Source organism: Halichoerus grypus, chromosome 5, assembly GCF_964656455.1.
Source record: "Halichoerus grypus chromosome 5, mHalGry1.hap1.1, whole genome shotgun sequence".
NCBI classification, from domain to species: Eukaryota; Metazoa; Chordata; class Mammalia; order Carnivora; family Phocidae; genus Halichoerus; species Halichoerus grypus.
The window spans coordinates 125979999-125998253 of record NC_135716.1 but is presented as its reverse complement, the minus strand read 5'-3'; the positions used below and the strand labels follow the sequence as shown (position 1 = coordinate 125998253).

General features: G+C 34.2%; 1 protein-coding gene across 1 annotated transcript; it reads right to left on the bottom strand.

Moving 5' to 3' along the window:
• Positions 1-920: 920 nt before the first annotated feature.
• Positions 921-18051, bottom strand: ASB17 (ankyrin repeat and SOCS box containing 17). Its single transcript, XM_078071728.1, has 3 exons — positions 17651-18051; positions 2437-2716; positions 921-1127 (listed from the first exon to the last, which is right to left on the bottom strand). Exons 1-3 carry the CDS (start codon positions 18049-18051, stop codon positions 921-923), a joined length of 888 nt encoding a protein of 295 aa, XP_077927854.1.
• Between the last annotated feature and the right edge of the window lie 204 nt (positions 18052-18255).

Sequence of the window (18255 nt, the reverse complement as noted above, 5' to 3'; positions counted from 1 at the left end):
TATGTCAATTATATCTCAATTTAAAAAGTAGTACTGATCTAGTATTTAGAAGTATCACACACCAAAACAAACATAACAATAAAAAAATTTAAAAAAAAAAGAAGTATCACACACCAAAACACTAAAGCTCCATATTGTTTTTTGGGGCTAATTATTTCCAAATATTATTCATTTCTGTCCTGTTACTACTGACTCCCACCCTTTAGTCAACTAATTCTTCACCTTGTATTATTTGTGACTTTGGCTTCTCAAGGAAGGGATCACATCTTAATTTCCTTGACTATTCCTTAACACCAAGCACAATATTTTATTTGCAAAAGAACTCAATAAATACTTGTTAACAGGAATATACAGTATAAAATAATATTTAACTAGCTTAGAACATATAAATAATAGGAGCTTCAGAACATTAATATGACCAAAATTTCCACAGGTGACAATAATGCTCTAACACAAAACAACTTTTAAGAGCAGATTAAAAGGGTAAATCTAAAATATAACAAAAATCATATAATTTGTTCCATTGTATAGAAAGGTAATGGGCAGAGTCATATATTGATTTAAAATTGATTCATTTACAGTGTCATTGAAATTATATTTTCTTTTTTTTTTGTTTGAGAGAAAGAACATGAGTGGGAGGGCCAGAGGGAGAGGGAGAGAGAATCTCAAGCAGACTCCCGCTGAGCATGGAACAAATTCCATCTCATGGAATTTGAGCTCAATCTCATGACCTTGAGATCACAACCCGAGCTGAAACCAAGAGTTGGACACTTAACCGACTGTGCCACCCAGGCGCCCCTAAAATTATATTTTCTAATGAAATATTCAATGCAATAAAAATTTGCATAAGTTAATAGTTTATTAACTTCTAAACCATATAATGGTGAGTATCCTTAGAGAACTCAGGACAGAGATGTGTATTAACTTTCTAAATTCAGGTAGTTCTGTAGACGAACCGGTATTAAAAGTGAAAATATTCCATTTGGGAGCATATTGTTGGTCAGTAGTTGAGCCCTGATGGTTATTCTGCAAAGATGTAATAGTTCACATGGATCTTTGTATCTTGTTGAAGGAATGTAGTCGAGCCAATTAGAAATAATTGGACGCCTTCCTAAACTTAGCTGCGTCTGAAGAAAGGGGAAACATTTCAATTTTGTAATATTAATCACTGGTTAGTCCAAATTATTAGCATTTTTATTTTGTATTTAAATTCAGAAAATAGGTCTTAAATTTATATAACCCTTATAGTATTTTTTACACAGTTTTTTTTACCCAAGGCTAGTATTTTTATTCCCCTTCTATTTCACAATGATATATAAAGTTTAAATAATATGTCTAAGGACACAAAACATTATTTCTTACAACTATGAATCTGTATATGTTTTTCATTTTAGACAGATCACACACTGATGTTTTATCAGCTTCTCCTTCCAGAGTAGTATTGTCAACTTGGCTATACACCAGAATTATCCAGGGGATTTTAAAATATACAAATGCTGAGGTTTTACTCCAGGAATTTTGATTTAATTCGTCTGAGGTTGGGCACAGACAACATAAATCTTAAAAGTTCCCCCAGGTGATTGCAAACATTGTAGAATAAAATTTCAAACTGCTAAACCATGAGAAATCTTGATAGGAGACCCATCTATATGAAAAGGTAAATTTTTAAATTTTAGTTAGGGTACCCCTTTTAAAGATTTAATTCTAGAAGCTAAATGTTAAGTTGATTTAAGAATAAAAGACATTGCTGAGATATTTCTCTAGTAGAACCTATAATCTGTAGACTATATGGTACTTTTGATACTTTTGCTTAAATGATATATATTATTATTTAGTCAATACTCAGCTATTCAAAAAATATCTAGTATATGCTTTAGCACCTTAGCACAAGCATTTAATTCATTGCTTGGGATCATTGCTAGGGTATGTGAAATAGTCTCTGCTCATAGAACTGAGGGATAGATATTTTCAATTGCACAAATATTTTAAGCCTTTATATTTTTATTTCTTGGCATGTGATTATATTTGTGAGGAGAAATGTAACTCATTTTAAATATTCTACTGTAAAGAATTCTGTTAAATTTTTAGTTTATTGTGTCCTTAAGACATAGAAATCCTATTAAACACTGGTTATTGTGTAATTAGACTATAATAATAACATACATCTACTTAGTAACTACTAAAATAAACTATAACTTTTAAAATGATTTATTTAGAAGACAAAATCATGAAATAAAGGACTAATAAAGGACTAATTTTCTTTAATTTAGATAATTTAGATTTTACCTATTTTTAATTTATAAGCCTACACTCAATTATTAATTTTTCACTGGATATAATTCATAGATTAGAAATAAAATTCATTCTTGTCTCACAATTTTATCTTAAAATTGATCAATATTTAAGCCTAAACCCAAAGAACAATATTTTGCTTACCTCTATTTCCCTGATTGAAATGGCAGAAAGCACTCTGGAACATAGCACTAAACATGTTTTGGCATCTTCCTGGATGTCTACCAATTCATGATCAACCATTATTCTCACTCTTGAAGGGTAGAGCAATATTGTTATCACAATGTTGATGGGGTTTTTTTCTCTTTCTAAGATTCCATATTGCAGGAGTATTTTCAAGATATTAGATTGTCTTGTCTGAGCTACATAGAGTAGAGGTGTGATGCCACTTAGTGGGCTTGGACAGTATACTGGTGTGAAAGTTCTGTGAATCAAACAAACAAAAGCTTCACTGAATACAGAATTAAGAATTGTGGTAAACACTTTGTCTTAATAGTAATGGGAAAATAATAGTATTATCTTAAATATTAAATGTCTTAAATGGCTTTTAATGTAGCTTTATCTTTATGTACGTCTTTTTTTTTTTTTAAAGATTTTATTTATTTATTTGACAGAGAGATAGCGAGAGCAGAAACACAAGCAGGGGGAGTGGGAGAGGGAGAAGCAGGCTTCCCGCCGAGCAGGGAGCCTGACATGGGGCTCCATCCCAGGACCCTGGGATCATGACCTGAGCCAAAGGCGGACACTTAATTAACTGAACCATCCAGGCACCCCTATCTTTACGTATGTCTTAAAAAGAATTTTCTATTCTATGACTCTAGACCGAACTGAAATTTAAAAAATAAGAAAATTTCTATTACACATTTAAACTTTGCACTTGTAGAAACAAACCAAAAACGATTTAAATGTATGGGAAGTTTACTTTTAGTAATAGCAATTATGTTTCTCACTGGAGAAATCCTATTGTTATCAGAACCAGTATTATAAAACTGAGGTAGCTCTGGAAAATTTAAAACAGAAAAAGTAAAAAGGCTTTTTAAAAATTTCACTTTATTAATAGAATAAAAGTATGTGACCGTTTTGATACCTTTTTGTTTGTTTTCTTCTCGTCAGTTATGAATTGAGTTTGGAGATTAGATGAAGAAGGAATAAGTTCAACTACCTTAATTTTATTTTATTTTTCATTTTAATAAAATTAGAATTGGTGTTTGTATGTTTAAGCAATGAAAATTATATTTTTTTCTAATTTTATGTAGTCCTTGCAATTGAAATAGATATTTGTGTTTGCTAATGAATTGGTGTCTATATGTAGATAGGACATGGTATTACCAACCACAGGGGATTTTACATTATCAAACCTTGATTTGGCCGAATAAAAATGGCTTTTAGGACTAAAGAAAGGGAAATTTTATTCATGATCCTTTGTCTCTGGAATTCTCTTGATTGGTCTAATAAAATACTAATATGTTTTGTAGAACAGCATACAAACTATAAATACTGGTTTTGGAAAACTGTGCAGAGCAAGGAGAGCATTATTCAAAAAGAGGAATTTTAAGATTGTATATATTTAATTAATGAGGGAGGCAACACAGTATAATGCTATAAACAATGGAGATTTAAGGGTTCTAGATCCAAGGTTTGGTTTCTCCTAACTAGGTTTATGATGTTGGGTTAGTCAGCCTCTTTGAGTTTTAGTGTCTTTATGCATTTATGTATTCATTTGCTCATTAATTAATTAATTGAACATGTGCTTTCCCAGAGTGTACTGAGTACTAGATACAGAGAGATGAAGAATACAGTCCTTTATATCAAGATGCTTATTATAGTCTAGTAAAGGAAATGGACAAATAATTCAATAATACAATACAAAATGATAATTGCTATGATGGAAACATGTTTGGTGTACTATAGAAGCAATGAGGAGAGGCACTTAACTCTACCTGAAATAACCATTGTTTTTAGGTTATCCTGGAGCTAAGATTTGAAGGATTAGTAGGTGTTTATCAATAAAAAGATTAGAAGTAAATGTTTCATTTACAAGCATAAAGCAACATTGGAGGATTCTTTTACCTGAGCTACCTGTATAAAAAGAATGTTTTGTATTAGATATGTTCTCTGTTGAAGTGTATTTAGAAGTCCCAAAAACTTTCCCTGTAGTGATTCCCTTACCAGAAGCTCCAAAGAGAACAGTTTCAAAATCACTAGACCAACTAGTTTATCTCCAAAGCTTTATTGAGTGTTGAAATGCCAAGATTTTGTGATTCACAAAAAAAAAAAAAACAACAAAAAAAACTGTGGTGTAGTGCAGACTAGCATCTTAGAAATTAAGAAGTTGAGTTTTTGTTGTAACTCTGCCAGTGTTACTATATATATCCTTCTAAGTTCTGTATATAAATATATACATTCTCTGTTGGAATAATCTCCAAATCAGTATTGCCCCAGACATCTCATCTTTTTCATACATACTTCCAATGTATATCCCAAATTGAACTCCTAAACTGCTTCTCCTTCTTCATTCCCTGTCCTGCTTATAGGTATTCACTTTCCCAAACCACATTGCATCCAGCTTTTTCACAGTTCTTTGATTTGTATATGTCCTTCTCCCTTTTCAATTCTGGCAAGTCTTGCTCATCATGTAAGACTCTAATAAAGTGTTTTGTAAAGACTTCTTTGATGACCTGGCCTTTCTCTTCTCATGACACTTTGTACATTCCTCTATTAAGCCCATATCATTTTGGACAATTTAACATCTCTAATCTTTATTTTCTCATCTTCAAAATAAATGGGTGAGCAAGATGTGCAATAAAAATTTAAGCTCTACAAGGGCAACATTTTTGTCTGTTTAACCTGCTATTAATATTCCTAAATGCCTAGAATAATGCTTAGCCCAGAGTAGACCCTCAAGTATTTGTTGATTTTTTTTACTATTATCCAGAAAAAAACATATATGTAATTAAATTTATTTTGTGGTTTTTGGACCTAACAAGACTGTTAGTGAAGTGCAATCATTTAAATTTTTCAAAGGCAATCTAATTTATTAATCTTGCTTGTTCTTTTTTTTTCAGATATGTCTTTTTTATTGAAGTAAAATTGATATAACATATTAGTTTCAGGTCTGCAACATAATGATTCAATATTTGTATACATTGTGAAGCAATTAACATAAGTCTAATTACCATCTGTCCTCATAAAAAATTAGAAAAATATTTCTTCTTGTGACGAGAACTTTCAAGATCTACTCTCAGCACCTTTCAAACATGCAATAAAATATTATTGACTATAGTAATCATGCTGTAAATTACATTACCATGAGTTATTTATTTTACAACTGGAAGTTTGTACTTCTTGACCCCCTTACCCATTTGACCTACCCTCAACCCCCCTTCACTCTGGCAACCATCTTTTCTCTGTATCTATGAGTTTTGTTTTGTTTACTTGTTTGTTTTGTTTTTTAGATTCCATATATAAGTGAAATCATGTTATTTGTCTTTCTCTGTCTGACTTAGTTCACTTATCATAATACCCTCAAGTTCATTCCATGTTGTCAAAAATGGCAAAGTTTCATTCTTTTTTCATGTCTGAGTCATATTCCACTGTATGTATGTGTGTGTATATATATATATATATATACACCACATCTTCTTTATCGATTCTTCCATTGATGGACATTAGGTTGTTTGCACGTATTGGCTATTGTAGATAATGCTGTAGTGAACAGAGGGGTACATATATTTTTTGTATTAGCATTATTGTTTTTTTCAGGTAAATACCCAGAAGTAGAATTGCTGGATCATATGGCAGTTCTGTTTTTAATTTTTCAAAGAAACTCCATATTGTTTTCCATAGTAGTTGCACCAATTTACATTCCCACCAATATTGCATAAGGGGTTTCCTTTTCTGTGTATCCTTGACATCACTTGTTATTTTTTGTCTTTTTTATAACAGCCATCCTGACAGATGTAAAATGATATCTCATGGTTTTGATTTGCATTTCCTTGATTACTGATGTTGAGCATCTTTTCTTTTTTAACTTTTTAAATTTTATTAATTTTTTTTTCGAAAGTGTGGAGGGGGGAGGGGCAAAGGAAGAGGGTGAGAGAGTATCTCAAGCAGGCTCCATGCCCAGCGTGGAGCCTGATGTAGTACTCGATCTCACAACCCTGAGATCATGACCTGAGCCAAAATCAAGAGTTGGGTGCTTAACCAAAGAGCCACCGAGGTGACCCTTTTAAAAAATTTTTAATTAATATTTTTAAGTAGATTCTATGCTGGGCATGGAGCCAAATGTGGGGCTTGAACTCACAACCCTGAGCCACCCAGACACCCCTTGAACATCTTTTCATGTGACTGTTAGCTATCTATAGATCTTTTGAAAAATGTCCATTCAGATCCTCTGCCCATTTTTTAATAGGATGTTTTTATTGAGTTGATGATTTCTTTATATGTTTTGGATATTAACCCCTTATTAGATATATCATTTGCAAATATTCTTTTTCCCATTCAGTATGTTGCCTTTTCATTTTGTTGATGGTTTCCTTCACTGTGCTGAAGCTTTTTAGTTTATTTTTGCTTTTGTTGTCATTGTCTTTGGAGTCACATCCAAAAAATACTGCCAAGAACAATGTCAGGGAACTTACTGTCTATGTTTTCTTATAGGAGTTTTATGGTTTCTGGTCTTGCATTCACATCTTTAATCAATTTTGAGTTAATTTTTGTGTGTGGTATACAATAGTGGTCTAGTTTCATTCTTTTGCATCTGACCAGTTTTTCCAACATCATTTATTGAAGAGACTATCCTTTCCCCATTGTATATTCTTGTCTTTTTTTTCATAATATTAATTAACCATATATGCATGGGTTTATTTCTGGGCTCTCTATTTTGTTCCATTGATGTGTGTGTCTGTTTTTATGCCATACTGTTGTAATTATTATCTTTTTAATATAGTTTGAAATCTGGGAGCATGACGCCTCCAGCTTTGTTCTTCTTTTTCAAGACTGCTTTCATTTTTCAAGATCTTTTCTGTTTCAACACAAATTTTAGGATTGTTCTAATTCTGTGGAAAATGCCATTCAAATTTTGATAGAGATTGCATTGAATCTGTAGATTGCTTTGGGTGATATGGACATTTTAATAATATTGATTATTTTAATCCATGGACACAGAATATCTTTCCATTTATTTGTGTCTTCTTCAATTTCTTTCATCAATATCTTAGAGTTTTCAGAGTACAGATCTATCACCTCCTTGGTTAAATTTATTTCTAGGTATTTTATTCTTTTTGATGCAATTATAAATGAGATTGTTTTCTTAATTTATTTTGCTGATAGTTCACAGTATATAAAAATAACAGATTTTGTATATTGATTTTATACCCTGTAACTTTACTGAATTTATTCATTTTAACTATTTTGGTGGAGTTTTTAGGGCTTTCTATATATAAAATAATGTCACCTATATATAGTGGCAGTTTTTCTTTTCCAATTTGGATGTACTTTATTTTATTTTTTAATTTATTTTAATTTATATTTTATTTGCCTAATTGCTCTGTCTAGGACTTCTAATACTATGTTGAATAAAAGTGGTGAGAGTTGGCATCCTTGTCTTGTTCCTGATCTTAAAGCAGTGGGTATGATGTTAGTTGTGGGTTTGTCATATATAGCATTTATGATGTTGAGGTACCTTCCATCTATACCCATCATGTTGATGGTTTTTATCATAAATGGATGTTGGATTTTGTCAAATGCATTATCTTCATCTATTAAGATTAGATAATATAATTTTTAGCCTTCATTTTTTTAATGTGGTGTATTATGTTGATTGATTTGCAGGTATTGAACCATTCTTACATCCCTTTAACAAATCTACTTGATCATGGTGTATGATCCTTTTGATGTATTACTGAATTTGGCTTTCTAATATTTTGTTGAGGATTTTTGCATCCATGTTCATCAAGGATATTGGCCTGTAATTTTATTTATTTTTTACAGTGTCCGTGTCTGGTTTTGTCACTAGGATAATTCTGGCCTTGTAAAATGAGTTTGGAAGTGTTCCCTCCTTTTCAGTTTTTGGAAGGGTTTGAGAAGGATAGGTATTAAATCTTCTTTGAATATTTGGTAGAACTCACCAGTGAAGCTGTCTGGTCCTGGACGTTTGTTTGTTGGGAAGTTTTTGATTACTGATTCAATCTCTTTAGTAGTAATTGGTTTATTCAGACTTTGTGTTTCTTCACAAATCAGTCTTGGAGGATTGTATGTTTCTGGGAACTTACCCATTTCTTTTAGGTTGTTGAATTTTTGGTGTATAATTGTTTATAATTGTCTCTAATGATCCTTTTGTATTTCTTTGGTATTAGTTGTAATTTTTATTTCATTTCTGATTTTTGCATTTGGACTCTTTTTCTTGATGAGTCCAGCTAAAAGTTTGTCAGTTTTGTTTATCTTTTCAAATAACCAGTTCTTAGTCTCATTGATCTTTTTTATTTTTAGTTTCTATTTCATTTATTTCTGCTCTGATCTTCTTATTTCCTTCCTTCTACTAACTGAGCTTCATTTGTTTTTCTAGTTCCTTTAGGTGTAAATTTAGTTGTTTTTTTTGAGATTTTATTTTATTTATTTGAGAGGGAGGGAGAGAGAGAGAGAGGGAGAGAGAGAGCAGGAGCAGGGGGAGGGATGGAGGGAGAAGCAGACTCCTGGCTGAGCAGGGAGTCTGATGCGAGGCTCTATCCCAGGCCCCTGGGATCATGACCTGAGTGGAAGGCAGACACTTAACGACTGAGCCACCCAGGCACCCCAGTGTAAAGTTAGTTTATTTGAGCTTTTTCTAGTTTTTTTTTTTTTTCTTTTTGAGGTAGGCCTGTATCACTGTAGTCTTCCCTATTAGAACTGCTTTTGCTTTATCTCATTGATTTTGGTAAGTTGTATTTCTATTTTCATTTATTTCAAGGTATTTTTTGATTTCTCCTTTCACTTCTTTATTGACACATTGGTTGTTCAGTAGCACATTTTTTAATCTCCACATATTTATGATTTTTCCAGTGTTCTTATAATTTATTTCTAGTGTCATACCATTGTGGTTGGAAAAGATACTTGGTATCAGTCTTGGATTTATTGTGACTTGTTTTGTGGTTTAACATATAATCTGTCCTGGAGACTATTCTATGTGTACTTGAGAAGAATGTATATTTTGCTGTTTTTGTATGCAGAGTTATATATATATATATATATATATAAAGTCCATCTGGTCTAATGTATCAACTAAGGTTGATATTTTCTTATTGATTTTCTGCCTGAATGGTCAATCCATTGATGTAAGTAGTATATTAAAGCCCCTTTCTCTTGTTTTATTGCTGTCAATTTCTCCCTTTAGTCTGTTAATACTTGCTTTATATATTTAGATGCTTCTATGTTGGGTGCATAAATATTTACAGATGTTATATCTTATTGTTAGATTGACCCTTTTATTTTTATATAATGCCCATTTTTTGTCTTTTATTACAGTCTTTAAAGTCTATTTTATCTGATGTAAGTATAACTACCCTTGCTTTTTGGTGGGGGAGGAGGGTTTCCATTTCATGAAACATCTTCCATCCCTTCACTTTCAGTCTATGTGTGTCCTTACATATGAAGTAAGTTCTTTTAGGCAGTAAGGTAAAGAGATAGTGCAAAGATGGTACCTACCGATGCCAGCACTAGCAAAGTAGAGGGAGAATGCTGAAAAGATGTCCACTGTGCCTTTGTCCTGGAAAGTCTCAACAGGCTCTGCCCCTCTGGCAGATACCTTAAGGTTAGCAAATGAATCTCTTTCACGTATGGTCTAGGCACTTTTCAATCTGCTACTTTTGTACTTGGTCCCAAAATGAATGTGTCTGCTTGTGAATCCTCTAAGAGTGGAATCTTCATTTCCTACAGCACTATTTCTCCTGAACGTTAAGTCCTGTTGGTTTTTAAAGCCAGGTGTTTTGGGGGCTCATCTCTCCAGTGCAGGTCCCAAGGGTTGGAGTGTCTGGTGTGGGGCACAAACCCCTTGCTTCTCAGGGAGAAGCTCTGTATTTGTGAGATCCCTATCTCCTCCTGTTTGTGGGTTGGCATGCCAGGGGTGGGGTTTTTGGCAAGACCGTGTCTTTGCTTCCCCTACCCATCTAACATGGTCTGTTCATCTTTTTTTTTTTTTAATTTGTTTTTTTGAGGGTGTGGGTAGAGAGGGACAGAGAAAGAGGGAGGGAGAGAATCATAAGCAGGCTCCAGGCCCAGCATGGAACCTGATGCAGGGCTCCGATCTCATGACCCTGAGATCATGACCTGAGCCAAAATCAAGAGTTGGACGCTTAACTGACTGAGCCACCCAGGTTCCCCAATCTGTTAATCTTTTGCTCTGGAGGATCTGTTCAGCTAGTTTTGGGGGTTTTCTTAGGGGGAATTTTTGCATATATAGATGTAGATTTGTTGTGTCCATTGGAGGAGGTCAGTTCAGGATTCTCCTATACTACCATCTTGAACCGCCTCTGATCTTGCTCACTCTTAAGATATTTGACTAAGAATATTGCTAAGTATAGGAATTCAGGAGACTTGCGGGGACAAAGATACCACAAGTTGTCCTTGGTAAGATTTGGAGATATTAGCTGATTTTAAAATATTAAAATTGATACTACCTTTAGAAGTAATTTTGGACCAAAAATGTTGAAAACATAACTAAAACTCAAATAGGCTTAAAATGAGATTTAAAAGTCTAATCTGTACCCAAATGACATGATTAATCCTCATGTTTAAAGAGCATGTTACTGTAAACCAAAATTTGCTTAATCTGTACTGACAGTTAATTATAACAGTACTTATATGGATGGAGTAAGGCAAGCACAGCAAGAATTAGTTTTTAAATGTGAAGTTAATGAACTGAACCCTCTGTATCTGAAAACCTGTCATATATGCTTATGAAATGGGGCATAATATTTCCATATAGACATGCAGAGAATGATTCAGTTTTGTAGCTATACTAATTATTTCTATTTTTTCTACTCCTCTTTTAGTTTTTAGCCACCAAATTTAAGAGATGATTATCTATAATTTTATTTCTGATATTTAAGACAGTTGACTTTCTTGGAACCATGTTTTATCCTAACTTAGTAGGGCTATTTTCTCCAAGTTATCCACCTACCTCTTTCGCTGTTCCTTTTCAACCATCTTTGACTGGTTTCTCTTTCTCTGCCCTTAACATCTAAGTAAAGAAGATTTGGCCTTTTGACTAATTTTCTTTTGACTTATTGTTCTCAGGCAGTTTTATCCATGACCATAACTTCAATTACTATCTATTAATTTATTCAACAAATATTTATTGAATGCATTCTGTATGCCAAGCACTGTTTTAGGTGCTTGGGATATGTGAGTGAACATAACAAAGATGGCTGCTTGCATTGTAGTGAGGGAAAACAGCACAGAATGAGCATAGCAAAAAAAAAGCAAATTTTATAATATGTTAGAAGATTTGATAAGAAAAAAGAAAAAGTAGAGAAGTATAGGAAGTATGGAAGTGCTAGGAGGATATATGAGGGCATTTTCCAATTTTATTTTATTTTATTTTATTTTATTTTTCATTTTCCAATTTTAAATAGGATGATAGGAGAAGGCATTACTGAAAGGTGACATCTGAATAAAGAAGAAGGAGATGAAGACATTAATTATTTAGATATTTAAGGATCCTAAGGCAGGAGTGTTCTGGAGTGGTAAGGGAAGAGTAAGGGAGCCATTGTGACTGAAAGAGTGAAAAGGGTGAGGAGGGGTAGGAAACAAGGACAGAGATAATGGGATGCCACATCCTGTAGAGCCTGGTAGATCACTGAAAGGACTTCCATCTTTTACTCTAAATAGAATGGAGGAGCCATTGGAGATTTTGAATAGAAAAGCAATGTGATATTACCTTTTTTGAGAATTTGTTATGGGATAGGAGGAAGAAAATTACTTAGTACAAGGTAATAACAGTAGAGATGGTCAGATTCTGTGTATTGTTTGAGGGTAGAACCAACAGATATCCAGACAGATAAGATGTGGAATGTAAGAGAAAGACACATCAAGGATGATGCTATCTAGATACCTACTGTACCTGGATATCCCTTAGGTAATGCAAACTCTTATGGCCCAAGCTGAATTTTTAGGTCCTTTATAATAATCTTGATAGATTTGTGGTATGACGATTGTGGTAGGCTGGATAATGGCCTCTCAAATTGTCAAAAGGGATTTTGCAGATGTAATTAAGGTAAGGATCTTGAGACGTGAGATTATGCAGGTGGACCCAGTGTAATTACAAGGGCCCTTATAAGATGTGTCAGAGAAAAATAGAATCAGTGTCAGTGAAGGAGCTATGACTCTATAATGCTGGCTTTGAAGATGGAGGAAGAGGCCATGAACCAAGGAATGCAGAAAGCCTCTATAAGCTGACAAGGAAACCCATTCTCCTGTAGAGCTTCTAGAAAGAACCAGTCCTGCTGACCTCTTGATTTTAGCCCAGTAGCTTCATTTTGGACTTCTGACTTCCAGAACTAAAAAATAATACATTTATATCATTTTAAGCCACTAAGTTGGTGACAGTTTGTTACAACAAGAGGAAACTAATACAACCATCAATGAGTCTTAAAATTTAGAAATTTGAAATTAACTCTTGTCTTTCTCTGATGCTCTGCTTCTAATCACTCACTATGTTTTGTTATTCTATTTAATAATATCTCCTCTTTCCCCTACTGCTATTTAAGTTCTCATTATGTCTTACCTGGAGAATTGTGGTATCAAAGAATAGCCAGAAGCTGGAGAAGATGGTGGCAGAGCAGAATTAGTTCTTTCCCTAAAACTATTATAGATACACATGGAAGCTAAGTTAGCACAGAGTGCCTACTATGCAAATTCAGCTTCAAGCAACCTCTCTGGTTACCTACCTCTTTTCAATAAGATTGCTTCCCACAACCCTTTTTCTATAGAAGTTCTGGAACTGCCACTGTACCTGGAGTGTTTGAGCAGTCTACTGACTGGTCTCCCTGCCTCTAGTCCCACCCTCCCTTCCCAGTCTAGTCTTCAAATGGGAGCTGATGAATCTTTTCATACTACAAATCTGACCTTCACTGGTTGGGCATCACTCATGGTGTAAATTTCAAATTCCTTAGCATGGTCTACAAAGTACTTCAGGCTTTCACTTCTAGGCTTCATCTGTCACTACTACCCAATTTCCTATCTTACTTTCTAGCAACTGAATAATTATCTAGACAATTATTGTCATAGACAATTCTGATAATCACTGAATGCAACATATTGTTTGTATCTCCTTTGGTTTTAGTCATCCCGCCTCTACCTAGATTATATTTCTTCAAGGGCTAAAGGAAGGGAAAACTTCCTTTCATATTTTGAAAATCAATTTAAGACATCCTCTCTTCTAGAGAGCTTTCTCAGGTATCTGTTCCTTCTCAATAGTGTTAAATTCTTTCTCTGTTCTCTCTACTTGTACGTGCTTCTATTTTTGCATTTATAGTATAATTATAATTTTTATGGTTCACTTATTAGTCTGTGAGCTCTCCAAAATCAGGAAATACGGTTGTTTGGTTTTGTATTCCCCAAAAATAACACAGTATTTGGAGAAAATGCTTAATAAATGATTATTGTTATTTTTAACTGAATGGTATCATCTCTCTTTAACCACTTACGGTCTGTCATACCGTGGCATTTAGATTACTATTGGTGGTTTGTTATAAAAATGAACAAACTTAAGTTCCTTTCCCTCATTTGTTCTATCTCCTCTCCTCCAGGGACCTATTTAGACACTTCATTATTACAATGGGGAAATTATCATACTGGAGTGTATCCTGGGGAGGGTGACCAAAAAATGATGTTGCTGTAAGAATAAAGAACAACAGATAATAGGAAACTTAAGGTATTCACTATGGGGACATAATAGCTGTGTTCAAATATTTGAGAGATTTTCATGTAGGAGAAAAAAATAGACTTTTTTCTCCGTAGCTCTGGGGGCAGAATTGGAGAAATGGAGACAGATTTTAGTGCATGATGAGTAAGAAGAATCTAATAAAGCTGCATAAAAATTCACTTTTTCTTTCAACAAAATCTTGATTGAGCTCTTGCAATATATCTACATAGTTCTAGGCACTGAGGATTCAATGTTGACGAAGTAGGGTTATTCCTCTTAATGGAACTTACTTTTAATGACAGTAGATAGTGAACAAAATAATCAATGGAAAAAAAAAAACAGCAAATGAACATAAAGTGATCGATGTTATGCAGAGAATTAAAAGTGTCATGATAGTGAATGAGTGGCTTCTTTAGATGGTGAGACCAGAGAAGGCCTCTCTGAAGGGATGACATTTATTTATGTATTTATGTATTTATTTATTTATTTTAAAGATTTTATTTATTTATTTGACAGAGACACAGTGAGAGAGAGAACACAAGCAGGGGGAGTGGGAGAGGGAGAAGCAGGCTTCCCGCAGAGCGAGGAGCCTGATGCGGGGCTCGATCCCAGGACCCTGGGATCACGACCTGAGCTGAAGGCAGACACAACAATTGAGCCACCCAGGCACCCCAGAAGGGATGACATTTATACTGTGTTCCACCTGATAAAAAGGAACTAGTCATAGGAAGATCTGAGTGAAGAGATTTCCAGGCAGAGGGAACAGTTATTATTATTTTATTATTTTTTTAAATAAATTTGAGTATAGTTGACACACAATGTTACATTAGTTTCAGGTGTACAACTCAATGACTCAACAAGTTTATACATTATGCTGTGTTCACAAGTGTAGCTACCATCTGTCACCATACAGTGCTGTTACAATATCATTAGCTACATTCCCTATGCTGTGCCTTTTATTCCTGTGACTTACTCATTCCATAACTGGAGGCTTCTATCTCCCATTCCCCTTCACTCATTTTGCCCATCCCCTTCCCCCCTTCCCTCTAGCAACCATCAGTTTGTTCTCTGTATTTATGGGTCTGTCTCTGCTTTTTCTCTATTTATTCATTTTGTTCTTGAGATTCCACATCTGAGTGAAATCATATGATATTTGTCTTTCTCAGTCTGACTTATTTCACTTGGAGATAACAGTCATTACAGGACCTTCAGGCAGGAATGAAATTGAAGATGTTCATGAAACAAAGGTCTGGGTGGCTGGAATATAGTATTCAAGGGGGAGAATGACATGAGATTGGATTTGGTTGATATAGTGAGAGACCAGATCATGTGGGACTTTTAAAAAACGGGTATTGAGTTTGAATTTTATTTCACTTGTGATGGGAAAGATTTGGAGGATTTTAAGCATGGGTGATATATTTCACATTTTTATAAGGTTGTTCAAGCTTCTGAGTCAAGGATAGATTACAGGAGTTGAGAGGGAAGAGTGGAAGCTGAAAGACTCTTTGGCAGTCTGTAGCAGTTGTGCAGGGCAAGAGATGTATGTGGCTTCACCTGGGTTAAGGAATGGAGGAAACAAAAAGTGTAATTGGCATATGTTTTAGAGACATAGTCAAAAGGACTTGCTAATGTGTTGATGAATGAAAGAGAAGAATCAAGAATAAATCCTGGATTTCTGTCTTGAGCAACAGGATAGAACAGAAGGGGCCATTAGTCAGATAGGGAATTCAGGGGAAGGAACAGGTTGACAGGGAGAGAGTGAGATTAATATTCTGTCTTATTTCTGTTAAGTTTGAGATGCTTTGTGGAGATGTTGAGTAGACAACTTTATATAGAAGGAATCTGGAGCTCAGAGGAAGAAAGGTCAGGGCTGGAGAGAAAGTGGAGAGTCATTGGCATACACATAATATTTAAAGTCATGGGAGACAGAACAGGTATAGCTGGGAAACAGAAGGGTCCCTGGGCAAAGGAATGGTTTACCTCATGAAATAGTTAACTACTATTAGAGTTGTTCAAGCAGAGACCATATGAGCATCAGCCAGGGTGTTCAACATAGGGTTGCTGCCCCAGGTGGAAGTTTGCTAATGAATTCATAGATCCCATCTGAATCTAAATAAAATTCTATGATTCTGCAAGATCCAGATGATGTTGTGCTACATAGAATTGGCTAGTAATGTATTTTCCCTTGTGGATGTGTCTAAGTCAAAATTTCTCGATTTTAAAACTGTCACTTAAGACAGTTGTTAATGGCACTGTATCATATCCCACTGTGTGTTTCTCTTTATTTCATTTTCCTTCCTCTCCTTTCAGTTTTCCCCTTTTGCTTCCCATTTAAAAATTTTTAAAATTTATCTTCTCTTCCTCTGTTTTACTCCATTTTTCTTTTCCTTGGGCCTACAATATAGGCGTTACTTAGTCCAGCTAGTGACACTCAGAAGCTGCTGCTCCTTGTGATAGTTACAGATATAATGGTCCTTAAAACAACCAAAAGGTGCTATTTGGGGGTTTTATTTACTGATATTCCAGACCGCAGCTAGTTCATGTACTTGGGTGATCATTAAGAAAAGCAATCTAGTGGTTCTCCAATATCACAGTGATATACAATCAAGAGGACAACTGCTTCAGGCAGAATCTAAATTGGTTTAGTCTTTAACTGATCTTATCTGTCTTGTTTTTTACTGCATTCTTGCTCCTATCATTGTGCCTAGCTAGTATAGTGCTTTATACATAGTAAGGTGGTATATAAGTAATTTGTTGAATGAGTGAACAAATGCACATTAGTTCTAATCAAGCTAGTACCCAAAACTGTAGAGTGAGTTAGTTACTGCAAACTAAGTAACTTTAGAATCTATATTATGGACTTTACAAAGAGGTCACATTGAAGATTTTATTCTATGAGATCCTCAGTAGTATTCATTATTTAGTTTGACATTTCAGACTATGTGAAAATTTAGTTCTATAGCAGACTTAATCAGATATTTGACTTCATTGTGTTCAATCTTGGAGGATTTGGAGTCATACAAAAAGGGAATTATTATGTTTAATAACTATTACTAAGTGAATATGTGTGTACATTCTGCATTATGCTTTGAAAGTCATTTTACTATATACGTACTATAGATATATATTATTGGTATTTTTAAGAAGAGATTACGGTATTACCCAAAATAATGTCTTTGTCTAGTTAGAGAAATCTAAGTTGTTGAACATGCCATTACCTTGAGCACTAACATGTAAACTTTATAGAGCGGAACTGCTAGAAATTTATTGGTAATAATAATGTATGTATAAGGGAGCATTTATTGAATAAATAATGAAGGAGTGAACAAATGAATGAGCAATCAAGTCAGGATTCCTCATCCATATATAGCCACTACGTGTGTTGATTTTAGAAAAAAAGAAGTAATATAATCTCCTAAAGAGAAATTTTCTCCTCTTATGGTGAAAACATGAGATTATTACCTCCATATCAGTGCCAGGTTACAACTTCTGTCTTGAACATAGTCCTTTGTCTTCTTGAGAAGCAGTTCCACAAAGTCAGGATTACCTTTTCTGGCGAAAACCCAGTACAGAATTGTATTCACACATATTTCAGTAAATTCAAGATTAAAATTTAGTTCGAAACGGTATCCTGATTTTTCCACAAATGCAATATAATCTGAAAGTAGTATGTCAAACCCATCCAAGTTGACATGCCTCAGAATTTTTGCCAGGGTTCTGTAAATCCTAGGTTCATAACAGTGATATCCCCACTGACCCAAAAACTGCAAGGATGGTCGTTTAACAATTTTGTCAATGAGATTGCAGAATATATTGCTTCTTGGACAAGAAGTCTTACGGCATAATTTAGAAGATTTACTCATTGCTATTTAAGGCAACAATATAGAAATAAAATCACAGGAAGTCATACTGTAATCCTTCAGTTACATATTTTGATAACATGGTAGGCTTTACTCCATAGACAGGAAGTGCCCTTTAAACTGTAGCCAGAAAAAACATCATATGAAATATTACCATAAAGTACTGGGTGACATCACAATAGATGGTGATCTGTCATCAGCACAGGT

What these genes read in the sequence shown, in the direction of transcription:
- ASB17 (XM_078071728.1), bottom strand. Translation starts at nt 18,051, where the DNA reads ATGAGTAAATCTTCTAAATTATGCCGTAAGACTTCTTGTCCAAGAAGC. An exon ending in AACCTGGCACTGATATGGAG is followed by an intron (nt 2,717 to 17,650) that starts GTAATAATCTCA and finishes TTTGATTCACAG; the next exon opens with AACTTTCACACCAGTATACT. An exon ending in TTTCAATCAGGGAAATAGAG is followed by an intron (nt 1,128 to 2,436) that starts GTAAGCAAAATA and finishes CCCTTTCTTCAG; the next exon opens with ACGCAGCTAAGTTTAGGAAG.